Source organism: Neofelis nebulosa, chromosome 4, assembly GCF_028018385.1.
Source record: "Neofelis nebulosa isolate mNeoNeb1 chromosome 4, mNeoNeb1.pri, whole genome shotgun sequence".
NCBI lineage: Eukaryota > Metazoa > Chordata > Mammalia > Carnivora > Felidae > Neofelis > Neofelis nebulosa.
Window position 1 is genome coordinate 21,195,070 of NC_080785.1, and position 14,698 is coordinate 21,209,767.

The following is a 14,698-nucleotide window of genomic DNA, read 5'->3' on the forward strand; positions in this document are numbered from 1 at the left end:
GGAGGGGCAGAGGGAGGGAGAGAGGGAGAGAACCCCAAGCAGATTCCACACCTGGCTGGGAGCTGATCTGGGGCTACATCTCACCAGCCATGAGATCATGACCTGAGATGAAATCAAGAGTCAGACGCTCAACCAACTGAGCCGCCCCAGTGCCCCAAGAATTTGCATTTCTGATGAATAACGCTAAATGTTCTGGATCTTACACTATTCCTCTGTTCCTTCCTACAGCCTCATAGGCCTCATAGATCTTTAGGAAGTACCACTTTTGAAATTTCATCTTGATAACATTAGTCTCCTTAGTTGTGATAACACCTCTCTGAGGTAGATACCATGAATTTCCCTAAAAACATGAGCCTCCCAAAGCTTGTCTGAATTGTCTAAGGATGACAAACGATGTGAGCTAACATTCCCATAGCACTTAGGAAGCGTCAGACAGTGTTCTACGTGCATTAAATCATGTAATCCTTACCACAGCACTAGGAAGTATATACTCATATTATTATCCCCATTATACCAATGATAAGCTGAGACACAGAGAGGGTAAGTGACTTGCCCAAGGTCACACAGCGCTAAGTGGTGGAGCTGGGATTCAAATCTAGACATTCTGATTCTAGTTCCTCAGTGTTAACCACTGTGAAACTCAGGCTTTTATTTGCTCATCCATCCATCCATCCATCCATCCATCAATTTAACATCCGTCTTAACCTTCTATGAAGCTAAGGCCACAAAGACACATAAAACATGGTCCTGTGTTTGAGCTCATAGGCCCTGGAGTCCTGTGGATCACAGGTCTTAATTTATAAGCCATGTACCCGTGAGGACATTTGTGGAAAGCGAATTTGAGATCTTCCTGGTTGGGGCAGAAGGGTGTGGGCCCTGGCCTGTTCACAGGGTTGCCCAAAGAGACACCGCATATATTTTCATGGAACAGATCCTTATTTTTGCCTTGATAAGAATGAAGCTGCTCTCGAATAAATAAGCATTATACCAATGGCCAAAGCTCATTTGTGGGCATTTGTGGAGCAGCTGAGGGAGAGGTGTGGCTGGGCTCCTGATTACGGTGGGGTCCAGTCCACTCCTGGCTCCTCTGGCTGCCACTCTAATCTTGCTGTTAATGGGGCCCAGGGGAGGCTCGGCCAGGGCAAGAGCAGACACTCTCCTCCCCCACTGCCCAGGGTGTTCTGGAATCCACACCAGCCCTCACCTGTCGAAGGCTTTCACCAATTAGCCTTTTCTTCCAAGGCCCACACGGCCCTGGCATCTGCTCCTTACACCTCAGCCTCCCGGGTCTGTGGGCCCTGTGGGGTCCTCCCTCCTCCTCCCCCTGGTGCTCTAATTACCCTGTGGCTGCTCAGACCCAGCATGGTGGTGTCCTTAGAGAGCCTGCTCTGGTCAGGAGCCATGCTAGGGGCACTCCCTGCAGCCATTCTGTCCCTGTTCTGGGCCGGATTTCCATTAAAAAAACTAATATGAAATATCACCTTGAATTGACAAAGTGCTTTCCAGTTTACCCAGTGTCTTCACTCCCGTTTTCTCACCTGGCCCTCATGACAGTCCTGTCTTGCTGTTTTACAGTCAAGGGGAAGTGAGGCTCAGAGAACAGGAATGCTAAGTTGTATAGTTAGGAAGCAAGCTGCCATGTGAACCCGAGTCATGTGGTTTTTTTTCTGTTATTTTAGTGTTAAAAACCCCCCTCCTGTTGCCCCTGCTTTGAGGAAACAAAGAGCAAGGACCCCTTGTGCCATAGCATCCATGCAGACCTGGGCTGCACCTGGTCAAAGGCCTTGCTCACATCTCTATCACCTGGGGCCCTATGCAGAGGGAGAAACCGATGCAAGGTGGGGGCGTGGGAGAAAGCCATCATTGTCCCTGGAATCCCAATGTCACATTGGGAACTCCAGCTGCAACCTTGGCCTTCTTGGAGCCTGATGATGACACCCTGAGGTAGGCAGCGTCAGGCACAGGTGAGCTGACCAGCTGCCTCCCTCTCAGGGAGCTGTCAAGAGCCAAAGACGGGCAAAGCCCTGGCCACCAGGCTTCCAGGCTGGGCTGTCCTTGCTTCTTCCCAATGAAAGCATTTCTCCCTGGACCCCTTGATGCTCAAGGTGCCAGAGTGGCAGAGAGTTGCTGCCTCTGAGCAAGCAATGATTTAATGCTGCAATTGGCCAACTCTTTTTGTAGATGGTTGTTTATTTATTTGCTTGTGTTTTGCTCAGCCAAGGGGAAGAATGGTATTCAGTTACTGACCACTCAGAAATGTAATTCTGGGGGCTGAGGAGCCTAAGTCTCCCAGGTCAGTGAGGCACGCGTTTGTGCCAAGGGTGGTGGGAGACTGTCAGACATGGCCTGCCTTGTTCCCTGACTTAGTTTCTCCTTGTGTGGCGTGGCCAACCATTTAGCCTTATCTACTTGGTAAATGGTTCATAATGGGCAAGATATGTTTGCTAATGGCAGAAGTCTCTGTGGCACAGCTTAGAGCCAAGAAACTTGGGGACAAGGGCTCCTTATGAAGCGGAGGCAGGAACATGCAAGGCCATGAGGATTCCCAGCATGCCTTAAGCCTCCCCTGACATGCCTTTCTGGCAGGTCACCCTACCATTATGTCCGGCAGGGAGAAGACACCATCCTCCCTTTATCTGGATTTTTCTTTCTTTGTTACTTTCTATCCCTCTTACCCTCCACCACCTGTCTCCTCCTCCCCCATTTTCTCATTTTAGGAAAGAACCATAAAGATGAGACTAGACCTTGAAAGCTTGCTCCTAACTTTGACTTCTTATATTGTTTTTTAGCGGGGAGGAGCTGAGGGTCGAGTTTGGCCTGGGCTATTTGACCAGACCAAGCAAGAAAGGCCAGGGGGGATCAAAGGCGTGGAGCAGACATCTGCTCTGCACGTGGCTTGCCCGGGCCTTCCCCTGCTCTCTCCAGCCCTACCCTGACTGCCCCCATGATAAGAAGTAGGGGAGAGGTCAGGGAGAGGTTTTAGATGCTCAGCGTGTTGTCTTTCCTGAGATGGACAATCTTGCTCCCTCCATTCTAGGAGGGAGCCAAGGGGTCCCCCAAGCCTCCGGAAAGCTCCGAGTTGGCCGCTTTCACATAGCTTTGCTGGCAAGAGCCTGCCTGCTGGTTCTCCAGATGCCTTTTCCTTTGGCTGGATTGAAGCCTTTAAAAAAGTGACACCTTGTATTTTATTTCACTCCTTTTTCTGCAAAGTCCAAAGACGTTTACAGGCATGAGCTCTATAGGCTTTATGGAAACCCATCAAAAAGCAGGGGTTGTTTCCTTCATCTTTATAGAGTGGAAAATAAAAGCACAGGAAGACAGAATAGCTCTTCTAAGGCCACACAGTTCTTCTTAGAAGGAGAGAAAAATCGACGTAGGTTCCTAGAGCCTCGGAGAGGTCTGTGCCAGACCAGAGCTGTTCGGTGGTGGTGCTGGGGGCCCCTTGCCAGCCATGGCAAGGTCTTCTCCACTTCCCAGTAGGACAGAACCCAACTGTGACCCTGTGCTCATGTGGGGATCTGGGAGCCTGGAATAAAACAGGGCGAGATTCAGCCAAAATGGGCCAAAGGTTTTTCCTGTTGGTTCCCTGGCTCCTGAAACTGTCTGGGATTCAGGAGCAAGAATTGAATCCATGAGTCTCACAGAGTATCTTGGGGATATTCTCTTTAAGGAATGCTAACAGGTGTCCCAGTCATTTTTAGGGAATATAATGTTTGGGAAAGGCTAAAGGAATGTTAAACATATTTCTTCTTAAAAAGACTTTTCAGACCTTTCCTATAATTGTTATGAGTCTCCTACATAGTGTTAGAATGTACTATGTTTCAGTACAAAATAATTTTCCCAAGGAGCCCTGTTTTCGTAGAGCATCTTGGGGGGCTTGGCTTCCACAGAAGACACTTTGGCAAATGCCTGTGTAGGTATGACAAGGCCAGGGTTGTACACCTTGACTGTCGTTTTGAAAAAGGCAGGGCACTTGAGATGGGGCATCATGAGGTACCACTGTGGTTTGTTGACTTGTTTGTGAGTCTTCCACCTCCCCTATTTCTCTTTCCCCAACTGATTGTCTACACATGCTTCTGTCATGATATTGTCATTCACATGTTAATGTTTCTAGTTCTCTATTCTACACTCTTGAGTCTTCCTCTGTGGTCTGTTCAATAGGAAGGGTAGATGTGGAGGCCATGTTCCCTCTTATTCCTAAGCAGAGCTGCCTGGAGCCCATGCTCATGGGTGCTGGCCCAGTGCTTTCCGATGTGACAGTGATGATGGGCCATCTAAGTTACCAAGATGGTTCCCGGAGGAGTTGGAGGGGGGGCAGAGAGACCATGGAGGCCAAGAGAGGAAAGAGACGCTAGGGATCTGTATTTTTTTGCCATGGTCCTACCACCTACTTAGGTTGACTGTTAACAGGTCACCTAGTTTCCCTGGAGCTGAGTTTTTCTTGTATAAAAGGATTCTTCTAGCCCTGTAGTTCCCTGACTCAGTATTTCTGCTTATTGCCCTGATGTTTCCTCCTAATTTTTCATTTCTTTCTTTCTTTTTTTTAATTTTCAGCTCTTAACCATTGATGATAATTTCTGTGGCCTGGATATGAATGCCCCCCTGGGCGTGTCTGAGATGGTGCGTGGCATTCCCGTCTTCACGGAGGACAGGGACCGCATGACTTCTGTCATTGCCTACGTCTACAAGAATCACTCTCTGGCCTTCGTGGGCACCAAAAGTGGCAAGCTGAAGAAGGTAGGAATGAGATGCCGTCGTTTTGGTTATTGTGAAGGCAATCTATCCCCGCCGGGATAGACATTATCTCATGCTTTCTTACTACTTTGGGCCTGGTGGGCAAGTGATACAAGTTTGAGCTAAGGAGATCTGTTGCTCTTGAAGTCATGAATGACAACCTGCCCCTTGTCTGCCTCCGGGTGGAGGGTTATCGTGGGCATCACAGTGGGTGAATGTGCAGACTTACTTCTTCCCTAGGGCTGGTATGCACGTGGAGGAGTTACCCCGGCCTCACTAGGCCACCCTAAATGGTGTGCTCTGTCCATCTTGGGTTCGTGCGCTAATGCAAAGGCTTTCTAAGGGCTGGGTGACTGGGGAAGGTGGGCAGGGGCGAGGAAGGTACCTTTTCCTCTCGCCTCAGCCCTTTTGACCGGTGCATCCATCTGGAATCCATGCAGGGAAACAGATGGGGGGAAATTCAGGACCTGCTAGAGTTGGCGACAGGGCTAAGAGCCAGATCATGGGGTGAGGAAACCGTGGATATTATTGGAGCACAGAAATTGTTTGAGGTGGAGTAGAATGGTGTGATCTGAGACTTGAGCCTTTCCTCCTCGTCCTCCGGAAGTTGCTCGCCTCGGGTGCTGGCTGATGTTGGCCCATCAGCAGTTTGGGGGCACCTTTCTATCCAGGACTCTTCTCTCACCTGTTCTCCTTCTCAGGCTTCTCATCTCAATGAGTTAGAGCTGGTGCCCTCAAGAGCCCCCTTGATTGGATCAAAAGCCTTCCTAAGACTAAGCAGTATGTCCTGTTTTATGTTGACTGGTAGTCTTGTCCCAGGGAAATATTGGTGAACCCACGTGGGGCTCCTGCTTGTTTTATTTAATAGGCTTCCCTTGGAATTCTCTGGGTATTGTGTGATTTACATCGAGAGAGTGGCACTGCCAGACCCGAGAGAGCCTTGAGCTCTGCTTTCTCTTTGCCGGGTTCCTGGGTATTAGCTGGACACGGCCAAGGGGAAGTGCTTTTGGCAAATCTAGAAGACTTTGCCGACTCTCCCATCCTACTGTGTAATGGCCTGGCAATAATTTCTTTCTTTAAATTCTACAACTCTTGGAACAGGCAGCGGGGCTGGTGTGTGAGAGTACGGAGGGGGAGAGCCAGGGGGAGGCGTGTGTGCGTTGGGAGATGTGTGGGGAGTAGTTACATGGGTGGTACCTGGAAGAGGAAGCCTGTGTTGGTGAAATGCCATAATGCTCCACAAGGATGATGCAGGCAGTGTGCTACCGTCTGGTACTGCCCAAAGAGGTAACCAGGACATTGTAGCGTATGGCCTTCCGCGTCTAAACGGTGACTAACTCAACCATCATCTACATAGCTTTAAGAACTATATTTCATAGTTCCCTGCCTCTCTGTGAAGAATGTATTAAACACAGTTGAACGTTTTGTTGCTACCTTGGCCTCCTTGTTGTGATTACTGCCCACGCATCGAAATGAAGCTGGTGGACGCCCAAGAAGGTGCCGCGTGCAAGGCGTAGATGCGTTGTCCTGGCGCGACTCCCGTGTCTGGTTGTCGCTGCCTCCTGCCTCTTCCTTTAGTGCACATCGTCGCTCGTCACCTCCAGCTGCTGTCAGGAACCCTGGGCGACTCCGGTCTTTCTTCTTCCCTTCGTCTGTGGCTTCCAGCTTTCCGTGAGCTGAGTGTCCAGTATCCAAAGTTGCTGAAATTGTGTCCGCTAAGCCTCAGTATAAACCGAGGAGGGAAGCACCCGAGCTTTGGAGCAGGGGCCTCGAGGGTGTTTCTGTTGGATGCTCAGATGATTTCATTCTTTATTAAGATTCAGTGAGTTTGGTTTGCTAGAAAAGTGAGTTCTAAATACCAAAGGCATTCCCATATGCAGTTCATACAATGAAATGTCTGTTGACCTGCTCCGCCTGGCCCGATGGGTGAATAAGCACTATTGAGAGTAAAAAATAAGCAAGACAATTTGGGCTGCCTTAATTCTTTTCTCTAGTGAGCCCTGTCTCTGTGCAATGGAGAAGTAACTTACCTCAGTATGCTAAAAGATTCCTGCCCATTGACCTTCCTACTCGGTGCAGCAAGATCATTTACTTGCTGGCAAGACTGAATAGATCCTGGAGGAGGCTTTTTTTTTTTTTTTTTTTTTTTGGTCATTGAGCTGGTCGGAATATGGTGTCCATGAAATAAACATTGATTGAGAGTTCAGTGCACATAACAGAACAGTTATTCTCTCTTGGGGGAGAAAAAGAGACATGCTCCCTGGCCATGGCTGCATTGTAAACCCAAGACAGTCAACTTGCAAATATGTGCTGTTGGTCAGCGGGTGGATGGAGGTCAGTGGGGGCTGGCTCTCCGGTGCCCGTGGAAGCCTGGCCCCTGATGGGGAGGTCAGAGTGCAGCAGATCCCCATGACGGTGGCTGAGGATGCCTCTAGGAGTCTGGGCACACAGAGCGCACAGGGACAATCCTTGTGGGGTAGGCTGTAGGCGGATCCTTGCCTTCCGGTGTCCCGGGAGGTCGGCCCAGCCAGCAACGACAGGCACCTGACCAGGAGGCTCGAGGCTTTATAAACCTCCGCCGGCATTTCCCATTTTTTACTTTGGGGAGTTTATATAAGAACAGTTCTGTTTCAGCCACCTGGGATGTTCCATTTAATTTCCCGAGCAGTGGTGGGATTGGTGAAGCATAAACATTTGAGAGGTAAAGAGCAGAGAGGGTCATGTGGGGGGAATGAGCCAGTGGTCCTCCTGGGGAAAGCTGGGCCATCGGGGCAGCCAAACTTTCTGCTCCATGAGCTCAGAGTGGCAGACTTTTTAATAGTTTTGCTGGAACTCAGCTACTGCCGCTGCAGACTCAGCACAGCCGGCCCAGGGGACAGTCGGAGTTGGGAAAGGAAGGCTGGGCCGCCGAGTCTGTTGTTTGAAATAACAAAAAGCAAAACTGGCCAGTTTATTTATTTTTTCTGAACAATAGAATTTCCCACCACCCCTGCTCGCTGAGCACTAACCACTCCCCTTTCCTTGCCATGACTCTGTATTGCTTTTCCCAGAGGTTATCAGACCACATTCACCTTTTGGGCAGAGGCCCAGCCATGAAATGCTTAGGGGCTACGGGAGGATTTTGCGGGAAGTTTTGTGAGCTACTGCAACCAGGGGGTGAGAATAATGGAGATCACACTGTAGCCGTAATTACAGAGTTGTCTTCTCCGAGCCCTGTAATAATCTCCTGTGTGTATCAAGGGCTTCGCAGGGTTCTTTGCAATATGACAAGGGACTCGAGGTGGGGAGGGTGGGTGGGAGGGCTTGGGGGTTTGCTGTGGGTTTCAGGGTCTGGGAGCTAGACTGTAGCTATCCATACGCTGCCCTCAAAATTACTGACTTTTCCTTTTGTTTGAAAGGTGTGGGTCCCCATCATTTGCAACCTTGCCTCTGATGACCATAATTTCACTCCTTTAGTGCACACATCACATGAGGCAGAGGGAAAGGAGGTGAGGAAAGTGCCAATTTGGATGTCTTTTATGTTTTCCGGTATGTGAGTGTGTGTGTGTGTGTGTGTATGTTATGGCTAGTATTGGCAGCTTTTTCATGGTGAGCATTAAAGGCAAGTGCTGGTAAGCAATGTGACATATAAATGCTGACATATAAATAGACACCAGGAGGTACCTAGGAACTTAGAAATAACCCACAGACTGTTCAAATTTCACCTGCAGGTAAAAAATCTTAAGGCAAACACCATCCCGATCTGCTTTAGGGTGTCTGTATAAACCTGAAAATCTTTGTCCCAAGATGGGGTAATGAGGTCAGTGTGACAAAAATCTCTTTGCTTAAATACTTGGGCTGAAACCCTCTTTCCTTGCCTCTTGCATTCCTACCACTAAGTGATCCTATTTTATGGCTGCTGTTCAGCAGTGAATTACTGCCTGACATTAGTGGGAGAGACTAGTGTTCATTGTGAGCCAAAACATCGTAAACTTCCACTTGACGTGTGATTGCTCCTTTCATTTGGTGAATGCATCATTCCTGAGTGTTTCGCTGGGTTAAACTATTCACACCTAAGGGGCGGAGTACTTTGTGGATACTGGTTAAGCAGAAGTCTGGCTGGCCCAGCCACTGGCTTGTAGTATGATATGTACCCAGGTGTGTGACATACCAAGCCTTACCAGCCTCTCGTGATAGGAATTGAGTGTGTGTCTGCATGGAATGTCAATAGGAGTCGATGTCACAAAAGAATCGTTCTCATTGGGAATTATTATGCACATTGATTCAATCTGCCTAATTTTTTTTTTCTTGACCCTGTTTTGAAATCAGTTTGCTTGTGTTCCATATCCCCTGATCATGGATCAAGAAGGGCAAATAAACAGAAGTAGAGTGGGGTAGAGGGAGACCCACCTGGGTCTGTGTCATTCTGACCATAAGTTCTCAGCAATGGATGCTGTGTGTGTGTGTGTGTGTGTGTGTGTGTGCGTATGCACGCGATGCTCACATCAAAGAGCAATATCAGGGGGCGCCTGGGTGGCTCAGTCGGTTGGGCGTCCGACTTCGGCTCAGGTCACGATCTCGCGGTCCGTGAGTTCGAGCCCCGCGTCAGGCTCTGGGCTGATGGCTCAGAGCCTGGAGCCTGCTTCCGATTCTGTGTCTCCCTCTCTCTCTGCCCCTCCCCCGTTCATGCTCTGTCTCTCTCTGTCTCAAAAATAAATAAAACGTTAAAAAAAATTAAAAAAAAAAAGAGCAATATCAGATCAGAGATGTATAGCCCCTGCTTTGCAACTTCCTGAATGTGTCTGAGAATTCTTAACATTCACCTGGAAATCTGAATCAACTTTAAAAATAAATTCATGCCATAGAAAGGACTCCCAGGTGGGTGAAGACATCACGAAATCAGATGGAGAGGTAGTGTTGGAACTCAAACTTGCCTGGGGACCCTGAGATTAGAGCACAGGTGCAGGTATCTGGTAAAGGATTTGGTCAGTGAGCTCTGCAGAGCTGCTGGCTAGTTTGCATGTGCTTAGGCACTCAAGCAGAAGGGAAAAGAAATATGGCAGAATCAATGCTGGACAATTTCCATTACGGAAAGAGACCATCAAAGCATTTTTGTCTGATTGTTTTGTCATGTTGTTTTTGCACTTCCCACTGCTGGCTTTGCAAGGATTAAGCCTGTATAGATCTTAAGCCATGGGTTAAGTGGAGAGGAGCTGAGGTTGAAGGAGCTGCAGACAGAAGAGCATCACAGATATTCCAGGAACTATCACGCTCCTTCCACTGATGTCAGTCACGTCTAAGAGATGGCTGTTGTGTCATTAGTTCTTTAAGCCCGGGGACCAACCGCACCTCATGTCATCTGCCCACCTCTAATCCACCTCTCACCTTTTGCAGTCTCCCCTGCTGGGTTTTAAGTCTTTTTGTGCATGCTGTACCCAGTAGATGTGGACAGCAGCTGAGCTGGTCGATGTCCTCTTGGGCGTGTCTTACATTCTTGAGCAATATTAAGTTTTCGCGCAATCATCCATTGTACATAAGTGTATCCCACTGGCACTCATTTCTTACTCCTTCCTACTTTACACTAGTCTGCCCTTGGGCCCACCCACTGTCTCTGCATGGCCTGGTTGGGGCAGGGGGTTGGGTCTCAAGTGATCGCTCAGAGCAGACCTGAGCAGGCATGGGGGAGGTGTCCTCGTGACGGAGTTTCGGTCTCACCCACTCTCAGAGCAGCTTGACATCTTAAGCTGGGGAAAAGCCTCCTTCTTCTCCTGGCATCCTCTTGAAACACACTTTGAGATCCCCAGAAAATACTACCTCAGGAACATTTGTCATTTTATTTTCCAAATGATCATTAGTAGTGCACATGATTTAAGGAGATAGTCTCAAATGAGCTTTGCCAATTCAAGATTTATTGATACACGTGTGCCACTTTTTTGAATCATATGTGTGTGTATATATATATACATTTGTGTAGAATGATCCTGATCATAAATTAAAATGCAAACACGTTAAAATTGAAGAGAGTGCTACAGAAACACCCCAAATCATAGAGCACACTCAGTCAGCTGATGCTCAAATGCCAGACACGCTGGAGGAATTTATCCAGTGACACATGCAATTGAAGTAAAATATTGTGCTTTACAAGAACATATCATTAAAATGAAAACTAGCAGCATATCAGGAGTCTGGCCATGTAACCAAGACAACAAAGATGGAAGAGTATGAAGGACACGGTGTACCAGAGCGAGAGGGGGGAGCAGGGGCGAGAAGAGGAAGGGGCCCCCAGCTGGAAAGGGCCCCTTACTGCTGGGCTCGCATCGGACAGATTCTGCACCAGCGGAGAATAGAACCTTTCTGTCAATACCGATGAGGGCTCTCAGTGAGGGGCAGGACCAGGGAAGGTCTTCGTCACCTGAAATCCCTGCACTTCCTCAGCCACTTCGATGGGTGGACCGACTCAGGACCCACCAGTCGGAGCTCTGACTGGGAGGTCTGCTTAGAGTCCCTACTTGTTCACAAGTGACTTCTGTGAATGTGGCCACGTGCCTGGCCTCTTGGGAGTGTCACGGTGTTTTTCCCAGCAGCTTTGGCTTCTCGTAGAGGCATTCATGGGACTTTTAAAATAGTTCCCTCAAGCCTGCTGTATTCACTCCACACCTTCTACCCTGCCCCAGGTGACCAAGGGGTATTAGTTAGTTGCGGTGTTAACAGATTACCCCAAAACATAGAGGCTTAAACAAAACACATGTTGTCTCAGTGTCTGTGGTCAGGACACTGTGGTCACGGTGTAGCCGGATGGTTCTGGTTCGGGGTTACTGACAGACGACAGTCAAGGTGTCGGCTGGGGCTGGACGGGGGGTGGATCCACTTCTCAGGTCATTCACGTGGCTGTGGGCAGGTCTCAGGTCCTCACTGGACACAGCACACACCACGTGGGCCTCTCCATGAAGGCTGCTCACCCAACATGGCAGCTGAGAGAGAGACAGGAGAGGGGGAGCAACATGAAAGCCCAGGTCTCTTTGAAACCTAATTTCAGAAGCAGCATCCTGTCACCTTTGCTACATTCTGTTCCTTAGAGCTACCAGTCATGTGGTCCAGCCCACCCTCAAAAGGAAGGGCTTCCAGCTTCCACAAGGGCATGGATATCAGGAGGCAGGGGCCACGGGAACCCTTTTCAAGGCCGCTTACCACACGAGGGCTCTGTGTCAGAGCCTTGGGGGGCACCTGAGCCAATACTTTTAAACTGTGAGTGATGTGAGAAGGGGCACAGCCTGGCTCAGGGACAGCTGTGGCCCGGGCCCTGAATCCTGCTTCTGGCTCCCTGGGGTTTGATTGTACAGATGTGTTCAAGAGTCCGGAGGATGAACAGGAAGAGGCCATGTGGCCTGCCGTGCCCAGGGCCAGAGGGTGAGGGACTGTCCTCCCAGCAGGAGGCCTGGGAGCTCAGAGAGGCAGTCCCAGGCACTCTACTAATCTTAGGGCAACAGCGATGGTTTAGGATGGTGGGTGAGTGATGTGTCAGGTCTGAGAGCTCTGCATGGCCTTAGAGAATCTGTGCCTCCTGGCTTTGCTAGGAATCACCTACTTCCTTTTTCTTTTTTAAAGTTTTACATATGTATGTATGTATGTATGTATGTATGTATGTATGTATGTATGTATGTATGTATTTAGAGCATGCACAAGCAGGGGAGGGGTAGAGAGAAGAAGAGACAGAATCCCAAGCAGGCCCCTCACCATCAGCGCAGAGCCAGACTGACGAACTGAGAGATCGTGACCTGAGCTGAGATCAAGAGTTGAATGCTTAACCAACTGTGCTGTGCCCCCCCAGGCAACCCGGGAACCACCCTTCTTTAGGAAAGGGGTCACTTTTGAGGGATGGAGCTGGCAGGAAAGGGGATGGGAAGGGAACCTGAGTGCTTTGCACGGGGGCAGAAGTCCCAGGCACTGTTCTAGGTGATCCACATGCACAATCCTCAGCATTTCCTTTGGGGTACATTCTATGACCTCCATTTTACACAGGATGCAAGAGATTGAAGAATGCCCCGGAGGTCACATGTTTTGATCTAAGATCTGCCCTTTGATCCATTTATATAGTAATATCATGGACTCTACTGGGGCTGTGCTGTCCTGGGTGAACCTCACCTCCACAACCATGAGCAGAAGTGGTCATCTGGCCTCCTGCACCCAGTCAGTGTGCCTGGTGGCCAGAACCTTCTTTCATTCCCTCTGCCCCTACCCTGGCTCAGGGCCCTGTGCTCAAGCCTGAGTGGCTGTAACTGATTTCCCATCCCTAGGTCCCTCCCCTCTGTTAATTCTCCTATAAATGGTGCCAGATTCATCTATCCAAAACAACTCCAATCCCGTCTGTTTCCTAGTTAAAAAAAAAGAAAAAGAAAAAGAAGAATCACCTCATCCAAGCTTCTGTCGCCCCCGTGCCTGTTGCCCTGCATGTAAATGGCCTGACCGCACTGTCCTGCAGTTCAGCCCTCAGCCTTGGCCCCTCATGTTTTGAGTCCTCGAACACCCTGGCTAAATTTAAATACCAAGGAAGAGGCTCCCACCTGAGAAACAATGGGACTCCCACCTACATGGAAGCTCTCTCTCCTCCATGACTTCCCTCTGGAGGAGCAGTTATGCTGGGCCCTGTCCTGCAGCAGAGTGGGCGGGGGCCTTGGGGAGAGCCGGAGCTTTCTGGGAAGCAGACAGGCTGTGCTTTTCCACTTGCACTGACCTGCCGCCCAGGACACACTCGGGTGTTCCCTTGTCTTTCTTTAGCTTCCCACCAGAATGCTCTCTCCCAACAGCCTGGAGGACAGGGTGTAGTGGTTCTAGAGGATTTTTCCCATTACGTGCGGGTCATCCAGGGTCCCTGTCTTTACTCATTTGGAGGATGGCTGCTTCTACATAGATCCCAGAACTGCTTTGCAAGCCCTGTGGAGCTGAGGACCTAATTACACCGTCTCCTTACCACTCCTGGTCATTTGACCACCTCCCCCAGTCAGTCCATCCCAGGCTTCTTTTTCTCCCTAAATGCCCATCCCTCTAACCCAGAATTCTTGGCTGTGCCCGCAGCCCTCTCTCCACTGCCCCCTCTCAGCTCTTGCCCATTTCTCCCTGTCGTTACGTAGTATTGTACTTCTGCCAAACAAACATCCACTCGCAAACATTTTCTTGTCCAGTTCACCCAGGACAACTAGTGAGGCCTGGGACAGCTCAGCCTCCACAGTTCCTTTCTAGATTTGGTGACCTGGAGGACAGTGACTTGAGGGGCACCCTTTACCCCCAAGCCACCCCTTGATGCTCATCACCAGGTGGCATTATCTCCATTGTTCATTGGAGAGCCCAAGGTTCAGGACGGTGAGGAGTGGGAGCCAATCTTCATCATATCCCGTGTTGCCGGCATAGCTGGATGGGGACCCAGGTCTACTCTGTTGACCTGCTTTGCTCCCATTTGGAAAACAGGGCCAAGGAGTGGGTCTGAGAGCAGTGAGTGTTGGCTCAGGGGTCTCCCCCACCCCATAGGCTCTCCCTTCCTTGAGGCCACTCTCCGGCTACTGAAACACTGGCATCCCCAGTGCCTCCCCTGGTCCCGGTTTTTCTGCTTTCCAGAAGACTCTTTCAGAAGCCCCCTCCCCTCCCCTCCACCCAAGGCTCCTGAAGCCTTGGAGACAAGGAGGGTGGAAGGGAAAGAGAACAGGAAGGAGAAGACTCTCCCTCCTGCTCTTGCCAGGAGGATGGATTGTCTTTCTGCTCAACTACTCCCATCTCCCCACCAAGATGTGAGCATGCTGGGGTGGGGGCAGCTGAATCAGAGTGTGCCCCCGTGGTTGGACTTGAGAGGCCAGATGACGCTGAAGCCACTGTAAGACTTGCTCTCATCACAGCATCTGGAATTTCACCCAAGTGCTACTGCTTTTCAAGTCTTCCCAGTGGGAGGCCCCGATGCCAGTGGGTTTTCAGGTAGAATTATACCCAAGATCCTATG

General features: G+C 49.7%; 1 protein-coding gene across 3 annotated transcripts in view; it reads left to right on the plus strand.

Moving 5' to 3' along the window:
• The window catches only part of PLXNA4 (plexin A4), a 448,488-nt gene that overhangs the window by 90,370 nt on the left and 343,420 nt on the right, over positions 1 to 14,698 (plus strand). For all 3 annotated transcript variants that reach the window (XM_058724248.1, XM_058724250.1, XM_058724247.1), the window contains exon 3: positions 4,555 to 4,737. In XM_058724248.1, the coding sequence (XP_058580231.1) occupies positions 4,555 to 4,737 (183 nt within the window). The remainder of the gene's footprint in view (positions 1 to 4,554; positions 4,738 to 14,698) is intronic.